This window comes from Scleropages formosus, chromosome 1 (assembly GCF_900964775.1).
Source record: "Scleropages formosus chromosome 1, fSclFor1.1, whole genome shotgun sequence".
Taxonomy (NCBI): domain Eukaryota; kingdom Metazoa; phylum Chordata; class Actinopteri; order Osteoglossiformes; family Osteoglossidae; genus Scleropages; species Scleropages formosus.
This window is the reverse complement of record NC_041806.1, coordinates 32,781,901-32,794,516: the sequence shown is the minus strand read 5'-3', so window position 1 is coordinate 32,794,516 and position 12,616 is coordinate 32,781,901. Positions and strand designations below refer to the sequence as shown.

At 40.9% G+C, this 12,616-nt stretch overlaps 1 protein-coding gene across 1 annotated transcript in view; it reads left to right on the top strand.

Annotated features, from left to right (window-relative positions):
* Positions 1-12,616, top strand: part of kif26bb (kinesin family member 26Bb) — a 91,122-nt gene that overhangs the window by 28,465 nt on the left and 50,041 nt on the right. Inside the window, exon 3 of the mRNA XM_018735255.2 lies at positions 8,720-9,256. Within this exon, the coding sequence (XP_018590771.1) occupies positions 8,720-9,256 (537 nt within the window). The remainder of the gene's footprint in view (positions 1-8,719; positions 9,257-12,616) is intronic.

Sequence of the window (12,616 nt, the reverse complement as noted above, 5' to 3'; positions counted from 1 at the left end):
AAATTTGTTTGCGGTGCATTGGATACCCGCCCGGTGCCTCTCACCTCGTGCAACTCCTGAGTAGGAGAGGGACCACCCCTTATCGAGGAGTTTGGTTCCAGAGCCAGCATTGTGAGTGGAGGTGAGCCCAAGTATATCTAGTTGGTATTTCTCAACCTCCCGCACCAGTTCCGGCTCCTTCTTCCCAAGTGAGGTGACATTCCACGTACCAAGAGCCAGTTTTCGTCGCGAGGGGCCGTGACGCCATGCGCCATCCCGCCCCCTCCTCCCGCTAGGTATACATAGCACCGGACCCCCGCGTTGGACCTTGCAGGTGGTGGGCCCACATGGCGCCCCCACGATGCCTTGGATACTCTAAATTGCCCATAGTGTGTCAACGTGTGTTGCATGTGGCTACCCTGCGACTGTCTGGTTTCCCGTTCTAAGTATACCGTGATAGGCCTTGCACCCTGTGCTTCAGGGATAGTCTCTGGACCACTGTTACCCTGAGTTTGACAAGTGGTCACTGAGATCACTGATATTGAGTAAGTGGGTTGCCTTGGAAAAGAAGCATTGTGTACAAATGTGAAAGATGATATTGAAAGGTTGCTCTGCAGGACAAAGACGTGTTTTAGGAGAATTGATGACTAAATTTCCCATTGCCTGTGTATATGTGAGTGAAGAATTGTGTTTGGTTGCCCTGTGGTGCACTCTGCCTATGTCATACCCCCAACTGCATGCCCAACGACTGCACCTGTGGGAGTTTAGGGAGGACGGGCATAAAAGCTGCGGCTTGGAAACACCTGATTGCGGAACCTCACCTTTGAGAAGACGCAACTCACAACCTGCTCCATGACCCGTTTCCCCTGTTTGCTCCTCATTCTCTCCTCTTCCCTCCGTGTCCTTGTGCCCTGGTTTCAGATATCCTTGGCTCTTTGACCTACGGCTTTGTTTCTCCGACCATGGTTTTGTGTTAACAAACGTTTGCTGATCGCCTCACCCTTGGCTTGCCTATCCCCAACCATGCCTTCGTCTTTCCCCTTGACTGGACTACAGCCCGTCGTGTCAGCTGCCCACCATAACAGCCTATTGCCCTGTGCTTCAGGGATGGGCACCAGGCCACCTTGACAAAAATTTACTGATCATTGATCACCTTTCAACAGATGCAGTTGTTTCATCTATTTTTGACCAATGAGCTACTGAGTTTACTGAGATTTTTAACATATTCTTTCAAGAAACCTGGAAGAAGTGATTTCTTGTCTTGTTCCATTAGTTATGCTCGGATAATCAGAACTGCCCTTCAGAGGTACTCTAATTTTTAATGACAGGGAATTCAAATTATCTCTATTTCCTTTGATAGAGTGCACATTTTCATGCATAGTCTTTGACCACCTCCACTGCCGTTAGCGATTAATCTTGTTCTCTTCTTTATTTCAGGGGGGCATGGTGGTGTGGTGGGTTCACCCAGTGCCCACTGTGTGGCAGATCTGGGGTTCAAGTTCTGCTGGGGGTGTCCTGTGATGGGCTGGCATCCCATCCTGGGCATATCCTCTCCCACTTGGCCTTGTGCCCTGTGTTGCTGGGTTAGGCTCTGGCTCACTGCAACCCCGGTCAAGACAAGAAGTTGTTGACAATGGATGTATGGTCTTTACTTCCTATAGGTTGCAAACATTATCCTCTGTTTGCAGCCGTAATATGTTTTCCAACACATCTCAGTGGGATTTTTGATTTCCCTCCATTATCACAGCGTTTGTGACTCTACATACATCCATGTGGTGTTTATGCTCTTTAGAATGAGATCAGTGTGCCTCTGCATAGAAATGAATTTTGTTTCTGCGTTCTGGCGCTGTGCTTTTTGGTCAAGTGTTTGTCGAAGAATGCTGAAATGTCCTCATGTATTGGTGCTGAAGAACAAATGGATATGCAGAGGGAAGAACGCACACACACACACACACACACACACACACACACACACACACACACACACACATATATACACATAGAGTCCGAAACTGCTTGTCCTGAGTGGAGTTGCGGCGAACCGGAGCCTAAGAGGGAAAAACGGTTATTATAAACATTAATTCAAAGAAAATTACATTTTAATTTTTTAAGACTCAGTGAGTCATGTTTATATAGAAATGTTATGGCATAGCTCTAGGAATGGGTGTCAGACAATCATGAAGTAACACAACTTAAACCCTTTTCATCCATGGTGTTGGTGTTTTTGGCTTTGTTCAAACTTGGTAGTCCATAAAATAGCCCATCTTTATTAGGATTTTCAAATTGAAACTCTCTCTAGGCTGAAATTGATCAGCTGATTGCAACAAAACAACTTTACTCACGACCACATACCATATTGAAAACACCAATAACCTTATCCTGTGGACGATAATCATTCTTCTGTCTTGGGCTATATTTACACTGCCTGCTAAATACATGGGCATTGATCATTTTTCCATTTTACTCCAGTTTTAATATGTGGTTTGGGGTCATAAACTAGGTGGCACCCGTTTCTAGAAGTGGACATTGATCGTTCTTCTCTTTGCGTCTTTATATTTTCTCAATCTGTAGTTATTTTGTCACTGAAGCATCTTTCAAAACACACATAAGATGAATAAACAGCTTCAGCATTAACAATAAATCACTACGAAACACAAACAACTTTAACTGGAATGTCCAAGTAGAGACTTCTGTATAAAAGTGCAAGATATTGTGCTTCCTGATTCTGAGATGCTCCACATGTTTGGAAACAAGCCTAGTGCTAAGTGTCAGGCAATGAGCAGTCTATAAAGATGATGTGAACAGCATCAGTTCATCCAGTCTGACCACAGCTGCATTATTGTGGCGCCATTTACTCAACAGCTGGTTTTTGTCTGTTTAAAACCCAGAAGGAAAATGTAATAGCTGTAGCTTTTAAAATAAAAAATGCCTTTTAATTTTTTTATGAAAAAAAAAAAAAACTCATACCCTCAGCCTTTATTTCTGTATTTCTTTAATCCCTCTGCATTTATTAATGAGATTAATTTTGATTTAACATCCAGTAAGGTCAACGTGGGTAAAAACTGAAGATGTCATTAATTTTCGGTGATTTGACTATGTTCTCTGCTTTTGGACCCAGAAGTCACAGAAGTGGAAACAGAAGTCTCCCCATGATTCCCTCTCTCTAGCTGTAGTACCTTTGAGCAAGACGTTTTTCCTAAATTGCTCCAGTAAAATTACCCAGCTGTATAAATGGGTAAATAATTGCAGCTAACTTAACATTGTAAGTCACTTTTGAGCAAAGTGTCAGCTAAATGAATAAATGTGAATGATGCACTTTTCCATGTTTGCTTAGTAATGTGATTTTATTGAAAAAGCCTCTAAACATAACAAAATTTTTAAAAAAAGTGGAAAAATTCAGGTTAAACACTTTGCTCAGGAGCCCCGTAGAAGTACTAATGTGACTTAGAAAAATGCTACATACTGTACTCAATTCACATAGTCATTCATCCCAAAAATCTACTCTAAGTGGAGGAATGGAAAGAAAACAAGGATGTTTATTAGTCTGCAGCATACAATAAACAGAGCTCTCATCGCATTTGTAGAATGGAATCCAAACAAATAATTACAAAATGTTGTCCTGTGACTGCTCTTTGTAGACATCAGGTTGCCCTTTTCAGTACAGCAGACACAGGTACATGGGTCAGTGCAGAGTACAAAGAGCACATTTCCTCTGAACTTCTGTTCAGATGAAAAACATTTCCCCTAAGAATTTACAGCATGAATTTTGACAGATTCTTTGCATTTGGAGAAAGTACATCAAGAATATGTAATCCTTCATATCTGAGGGATTCTGAACAGTTGTACTTTAATCACATGCTTTGTAAGTTCAGAGTTCTATGTATATTTGCATTTTTCCCTCTGTGAACATTATACATGATGTAGGTATTAAACGAATAAAAGGATGACAAAAATGACAGCTACGCTTATTCTGATTTGCCGTATCCATGGGAACAGATTTCCCAAAGGTAATGGTCTCTTCCCCTTTATGAAGAAGAGGTGCTGCTCAGCGCTGTTGGTTGGAGGGCAGTTTATTATAACAAGTCCAGAAACATATTCTAGGCCACCTAATGACAATTCCTGTGGACAGATCTATGTGCTTCCTGGGCTTTTTAAAAATAAATATTTCTAGTGATTTTTCACAGTGAGCTCCTGAAGAAATAAATCGGGTAAAATAGAGACTTTTTTTTGAGTGCTGAGTATCTGTGCTGTTGAATGATCTTACACAACAGCAGGATATGTGGTTCTTGTGATGTTTTTTGCATGCGTTTTGTCTTATGCTCAGCGGCCTTTAAAATTGTTTTAATGGCTCAAGTACTTTGAAACCATAACAATATCACACTGGATTTTATTTATGACTTTAGTTGCAATGAGATGTGACTGATGTGGTCATCAACAATATTCAGTCTTTTTATTGCCAGTACAGCCTTTGACATACATCATAATTTACTTTGAAACCATCATTTGTGACTTTGCTTAATGTTGCATTACTGAACCAACAAAGTCATCGCATATGTCAGTGGTTAAGAAGCGTTAGCAGATTTGCAGAGAAGTGACAGGTGTGTCTTTTTACCAAATGGGAGAGTGGGGTGTCAGTGTAGTCTGAAAGTTACCACAGTAAATGATCTTCGTAACCTTTGGGGTGAGCACATAGCATACACGTATGAAACATTTGTGACATCATACGGAAATGTGAGGTCTGAGAGATCTGTAACATCATAGAAATTTAGAAGTCTGGGATATTCCACTGCAAAGGGATGTCTGTGAGATCAGCCAAATGCTCAACTGTCCAAATGGGAGACATGGATTTACATTGACATGAGGGACCTGCTTCGTCAGTTAGAGCCAACCTCCCCCCCCTCTGCTTGAGAGCAGGCTTGGTGATCCAGACATGTGCCTTATGTTGCCCTTTCACTCATGTAAAGTTGGGCTGGGATGAAGGATGCCAGGCATATGTACTCCGTGGGGCTGATGAAAACCCCATACCAGCTGGGCATCTCCATGCCTGTCCGTCCTTTGACAAGGCACGACTCGCGTGGTAAGATGCTCACTGCTCACACAGGAGGAGGGTGAAACCATGCTGAGGATCTTCTGTCCATTTTCAACCCATTCCACAATACTTCCCTCAGCTTCAGCAACAAGAAGCTCTTTTAATTTTTTAGCGCCGGCTGTTTTACAGCCATACTATAAATGTCTTTTGAATGTCTTTTGAATTTGACATTTTACACTGATTATTTCTTTTTTTTAGCCTTTTTGACAATAATGTGAAATACAAGCATTTGATCATCTTACTTCTCACTGTACATTTTTATGAATATGTGTTCTTACATGTATCTATATATGTGTGTGTGTGTGTGTGTGTGTGTGTGTGTGTGTGTGTGTGTGTATGCTGCTTCAGTGCATGACTGGGTTTTTTGAGCAGTTCAGCCTGTGAACTGCAGGCAGTGTGGGTTGGTGGACCCAGAGTGCTATCCCGCCAGGCTTCACATGTGTTCATCTGCTTATGGCAAATCTGTGCTGTGAACATTTGCTTCTCCCTTTCAATTCTAAACTCAATTTGGGTTAATGAGACTTTTGGGTTGATCCTAAAAACACACTAATCTTTCAGGATTGATCTGAAAGTTGTTTACAAATTCCAAAGCACAATTTATGCCCCTGAACTACATTATTTATTATTGCTAGGTCGTAATTTAAAATTGCAGTGAGCTCTTAAGTAAGTGTTATGAGTAGTTTGGGTCATTAATATCTCATTACAATGATATTGCATTACTTGCTTTTTTTGATGTGTACGTTGCTTTTTCATCGCTGATCTTGTATTTTAACTTAAAGCCCCTTACAGTTTTGCCACTTTTTATAGCTGGGAATTTTATAGTTACAATTCAGATTAAGAACCTCAGCAGTAAGAGAACAATGTCCTGCTTAGGATTCTTGCAAGCAGACTTTAGATTCCAAGCCCATGTCCTTAAACTCTTCGCTGTGTGTTGCTGTACATTATCTACTGAATGTCCAAAAAAAAAAAAATCTGTCTAATTATTATACGAGAACAATCAACTCATCAAAAAAATTGACAATATACTGTCAGCCAGGCTGTCAACATGCTGCAATGTTCTTTACAGAGGTGGGTGGTTTGAAGCATGAGGTCCTGTAAGGTAAGATAGTGTCGTTATCTCAGCATCTCAGCACATGTTGCTGTGTCTTGTGTCACTGCGATAATTCTCAGAGAAGTCTTATATGGTATATGTTAATGCTAGGATTCACAGTATGACTAACAAATGAAAATGCAAGGAGAATAACAGCCATCAACTGAATCACTCCTCTGTTTTGCGCTACTTAGCACACACCAGAATTATATAGCATCCAGAAATGAATTCATTATTGATGAGGACCTATTCCATTGACGTGTTCCACTGATATAGCTTCCCTAGGCTCATTAGCAAAACCCTATGGAAGCTCCTGATGATCCTCCCCACCATGATTATTTGCTGAGTCAGGCATACTAGCATTAACCAGTAGGTGGCAAGGAGTTCAAACTTGTTACCCAGTAGATGGAGGGAAATGAAATCACACCATTGAAAAATGGACCAAAACTACTTGAGCTGCAAAGTAACTTGCCGCATCTACACTTGTATAAACATAATGTAATATGCTCTAAAAGTTGCTTGGTATAAAACCATCTCCTCAGCAGCTAAATAATATATTGAGCAGCAAAACTTGTTCTGTGTTGTATTTTTTTGCTGTGATGCCTTTGAGGACAGAACAATAATATGCAGTGGCTGGGGTGTCCTAGGAAGCCAAAATATGTCATCAACTGAGGTTCAAAACTTGAAGTAGCATGTCCTCTATTTAATTATGGATTAAATACTGCTTGAACTTTTTCTGCATTTTTTAAGGGCCTGTTAAGATTTCCGTGAAAAACGGTAAGAGTAGGCAACTCTGGAACTTGTTAATTTAGATGCCTGTATAAACCCCAACCCCTCCATGACCTCACACACTATGAATAGCATTGCGTCATTTCAACAATAATGCACAGCTAATGAAGATATGTCAAAAAACCTTTTTTTTTCTCTTCTTTGCCACTGGTATTTTCTCACTAGGCAGTGTTGACTACAGTGCTCTCTACTTCTTTTTGTGTAGGAATATTTGAATTGCAAAAAACAACTGTACATTTCCTTTTCCATTAATTAACAAGAAAACAAAATTAGGTCACAGCAATACAGACAGACATTGTATAAAGTTGGTCTCCTACCGGGGGTGCGGTGACACAGCCGACTTGGCAGGGTCCTGCTCATCAGTGGGTCTGGGGTTCGAGTCCTGCTTGGGGTGCCTTGCGATGGACTGGCGTCCCATCCTGGGTGTGTCCCCTCCCCCTCCAGCCTTGTGCCCTGTGTTGCCAGGTTAAGCTCTGGTTTGCCATCACCCTGTTTGGGACAAATGGCTTCAGCCAATGTGTGTGTGTGTGGTCTCCTGCTTACAACATTAACTGGGACCAAGAGTTAGTTTGTTACTTGAAAACTTTTAAGTTGAATGTAACACAGAGCAGCCAAGGGACTCCTCATCAACTCTGTACGTAGCTACTTGTACACCTGCAAAAACAGAGATATTGGACTAAGTAACTACTTGAATTGCATGTCTGTACCTCTGGTAGTGAAATGCATTTTATTTATTCTGAGCTATATGCTGTTTTGGAGAAAAGCATCTGCTGAATGAATAAATGCAACGTAAATATTAAGAACCCAGACAGCTATGCGGGGGGAGGGAGGCAACAGTGGGGATTTTCGGATGTGAACTGAGCCGTGCAGCAGACTGGCTCTCTCTGTCCTCGGTCCTCCCCTTGGTGAGCCGGAGCATCTTGTGCACATGCCTGGGTGTTCTGAGTTCCAGGTCATAAGTATTTATGACATGTTGTAAATAAGATGGCATAACCAGGGTGTTTGTGCTCATTTGCAGTTCCAGGATCCTTTTTTAACCAACAAAAAAATCACTACTATCCAATACAAATGTAGCAATAAGAAATGCTGACATAATTATAAGAAATGTATTAAACTATGGAAGTTTTACATTTTTAAGCGCAGACAGAAGCTGTGCATCATCTTGGAACTGGAGCTATTACATGGCAGTGTTACTAGCAGTGGAGGATAATGGAAAAGCGGCTCATAATTGGTAGATATCGAAGACATGGGATCATCAATAGCTTCTTCACCTGTTGTTTACTTCTCCACTCTTTTGAAAACGCAAGGCTTGTTATTTGCAATCGCTATCTGTCGGCACAGTGGGCAAAGCTTTGGCATGCAATCTGAATTGACATATTGGCTTTCTTTATGAAACAATAAATACTGCTAGCTCACTAATAAGAAAAAAAAATAAATACTGTCTTCTTAGGGTTAGATGATAATTCCGGCTAAATATCTATTATGTATTTGATCTCAGTACAGTGGATTTCATACTTACAAACTTTTTGCCCTTCGGAACTTTTTGGAGAATAAATGCTGAATACTTTTTTTTCTAAACACTTGCACAGGATTTACAGATGCAAAAATGCTGTATTCTCGAACACAGTACTTGTCAGCACAATGTATGTCACTGTGCTTAGTTACTCCTTTGTATTCTGTCACAGTGCCAGCTGCAGTGGATAGAGAAATCTGCCCGTGAGGGCTTATCTCATATCTTTGTGTCAACCATGATGCTCTGTCTCTTCCCCCAGGACCCCTCTTTCCCTGCACTGCTCAATGACAAGCTCCAGGTGCCCAACAGTGCTCGCAAGGCATGGAACGAGCGCGATGGCCGCTGTGATGTCTGTGCAACCCACCTGAGCCAGCTGAAGCAGGAGGCCGTCTACATGGTACTGTCTCTGGAGCAGGCTGCCTGCCCCGAGGGCTCTGAGCACTCCCCCAGCTCCCCCCAACCCCTTGCCAGCCTGCCCTCACTGGTGGGCTCACGCAACATCCTTCAGGGAGTGCCGCGGGACCGTGCCCAGCCCTCTGCCGCATATCCCTCACCCAGCTGTGGTGGCCCTGGGCCAGCCCCCGCAGGCTTCTCCAAGCATGGCCCCAAACCAAGCAGTCTAGGAGTTGGCAGTGGGGTGGAGCGAAGGGTAGGGAAAACAGGAGCACAAATTCCACCCCAGCAGCCCACGGTTCCCAGCAACGTTCTTAGCTCAGTGGCCCTACAAGCCCACCAATACCTGGAAAGCACATGGTCCATGTCCCGGGCCAATGGAGTCACCCTGTACCCTTGCCAGGTATGCATGAATCCTCATTCCAACAGCTTGTTTCTACAGTGTTGGATAACATCATTCTGGTAGACCATGACCTTGATCTGTCTCCTGTCTTCTTCCTGCAGTGTGGAATGAGTATTCACATTCAACCTATTCACACTGGTTCATCAAAACATGTATTTTGCATTCTATGTGAACAGACCACGAGTATTAACTCACTGTCAAAATGAGCATGATTTGTGATTAAATACATTAAGCAACACATTAAATAAATCCAAATCTAATTCTAATGTTAATGCATTGCACTCTTTTAGCATCAGTAGGGAAATTCCTAAAGTGTCTTGTGATGGGAAGAAAAAAGAGGCTTTGTGTCATTAATCTTTAATCTAGCAAAGGGGGATGGACGTTGTGGTTAAACAACAGAGTAATCATTCTCAGATCAGTCTTATGTGGTATATGTTAATGCTAGGACTCACAATGTGACTAACAAATAAAAATGCAAGGAGAACAATAGTACCAGCAATGCCATTAACACGCAAGAGACACAAGCTGCAGCAACGACAAAGCAAGGTTTCAACAGATTGTGTAATGGGCTCCTTGCAGCTTACAGTAAATGTACTCATATTATACAATCTTTGTGTTTTCTTATTATTCTCGTAATTAATAGTACTGTATTTCAGCTAGGGTACTAGGCTAAAATAAAGGTATAATGTTGCTCTACTCAATGTATACTTTAGGTATATTTATTGCGTACCTAAGTATGTTATATTTAATGTTTACAGTATATTAAAAATTTATTGAAGGTGACTATACATGTATATAAGAAATACATTTTTAGAACAGTTTTGTTTTCCCCCAAAAATACACTCCTTAGATAAGAAAGTATCTAAGACAACACTTAAAAATTAAATTTATGTACATTTTCTCTAAGGGTGTAGCAGAATAGTCAGTAAGCTAAAGAGGCCAGCCTCATATTGTGGTCTCACTGATTGCTTCTCTTCCTTCACTACTACTGAATCATCATCATCTGTATAGTATTACGCTCATAATGTGAATTGCCTTGATGTATGACTTTGTTGCGGAATGACACATACGAAAGCCATTAACCATTAGCACAGATCGTTGCCATTGCAAAGACCTGTTGTGTCAGTTATTAAAAGTATTATTGTCATGACTACCATCTTAGTGGTCTTCTTACAGGAACTTAAAATTTCTGTCTGATTGCACAAATATGTAATTGACAAAAATACCTCCTTCTCATCGTGATATGTACTCGATAATCAATAAGTGTAATTGCTAGAGGAACCTTTGTTTTTTCACCCAAGAAAGGATGAAGCAGATTTGGAAAAAATCTGCTTTCCCCACCCTCCAGTCAGTTCACTTTTAAGGTATTTCAAATGCTCGTCTCACAGACTGCTCCAGACTATAATAATTGTATCAAAAGTCTGCCCAAAAGCATTCAGTTACATTGTATAAATTATTTGGCCTTTTTTTTGTGGAATGATGCCGCCGCTAATTTAATTTTTAGTATAACTCAATACGCTAAGTGGTTGCATTGGAAAAAGACAAAAACAATCCACTTACTTTGAAAAAGCAGATATGTAAACTTTGGTGCTATATTTTGCATGACATATCATAGCATTAGTAGGTCAAGAAAAGACTTACTGGGAAGAACCTTTAAGTAGAGACTAAGAATAAAGAGATAAGGGACGAATTAGATAAAAACTGCTTTTTTTACGTTACAGTTAACAAATGACAACAAAAACAAATGAACCAGATCAGTTATTTTCCTTTTCCTCGTAATTCTCTTCACCTTTAATTAATTTTTACCTACTCTGACATTTTTTGTGCAAAAAGAAAGTAAGATGTGATCAACTCTGTGTTTTTCACAAAGTTTATAGCCTTAATATTTTGCATTCCGGTCTGGCTGTGGGGCTATGCCACTTAATAGAAAGGTTACATGTCCTTTGGTAATATTATGGAACCATAACAAAAACCGGTTTAAATCATACAACCTTAGTATTTTTACTGTTGAACGAGTCTTTTGCTTTGACTGAGCTCTGTGGTTTGCAGTCTGGCAATGGAATTAGAGCCGAGTCCCCTTTCGTAACTTAGGGACTATTGAGTCTGGCATTTATAAAAATTAATGAAACATGTTATGTATTAGCTAACCTATTTAAGCCTGCTGAAAATTAAATTGGTTCGCCAAAAGTCAAGGACACTGGAGGGCTGGGTATAGTGCTTGTGGTTGACCTAGGTCTTTTTTATGAATAATGACTGTGTCAGTAGAGAAAAGGGATGACTATTGTTTCTGCTTGTGGTTTTAAATGGGCACAGGCAGCTTCACACTGGAATAAAATGGCCCTTGGTTATTATTCTTTTGAGGCTGGAGCCCTAAGCCCCGATGTTCCTTCCTCTCTGTCCCTCCCCGCGCTCTCTCCCGCCTTCTCTCTGGCTAAAGTGCAGTCCTATCTCCTACATCTCAATGACTCTTGAGTGGTTTTCATTACTGTTTACTTTGTCCAGCTCTTTTCTCTCTCTGTCCTGGTGCTTAAAGGGATACAAAGGAATGCAGGAAATTCAGAAGAATTATATCAGAGAGCTTGTAAGTAACTATTAGTCCTAGTTCTGGACCTTGTTAAAAAAAATCAGTTTATGTAAAGGACACATTAGATTTCCCTTCTTCCCAGCAGGGCTGTGTCACTGACCTGTGAATAACTGTGGTGTGTTTCATGTGTGCTTGGTTTTCTGAGCAGATGAGGCACTTCAGTTAGATGGAAACCTAAGGCAGTAGAGATGAGTTGTCTGCTTTCCAAGATTCCTTAAACAAATGCATGTTGCCCAGGAGGGGTGGGCAGCCACTGGCACTTGGACCCCCAGAGGTTTTTTTTCTCCTTCGACTTTCAGTTGGGAGTTTTTCGTTCCTTTCCTCCACGGCCAGTAGGTGTACTTATAACTTTATAAAGGCATTGATAATGTATTACGCCAGTGTGTAGTCAACTGTCTTCTTTGTTTCCTTGTCTGATGTATTTGTTTCTCTACCCTATGCCTTTGTTCAAGCGCTCTGTGTCACTGCGTGAGAAGAGCGCTCTATAAAAATAAATTGAATTGAATATAGATACACACATTCACCTGACTGTACAATATTTAAAACTGGAAGCAAAACGTGTTTCCACTAGACTTGACAAAATAAGAAATCTACTAAATAAAACTGCTGTATTTGTAAGAATTTATGTAGAGTCACATGAACTGGATATTGAGCTTGTTTGCGGTCTTCTAAGAGCCAGAAATAAAACATATAGTCCTGTGTTCCCTTTTACTATATGAACTGCAGCACTGTGCACCATTTGTGTGTCTTCTGAATTTTTATCTCGACTGCCCTGA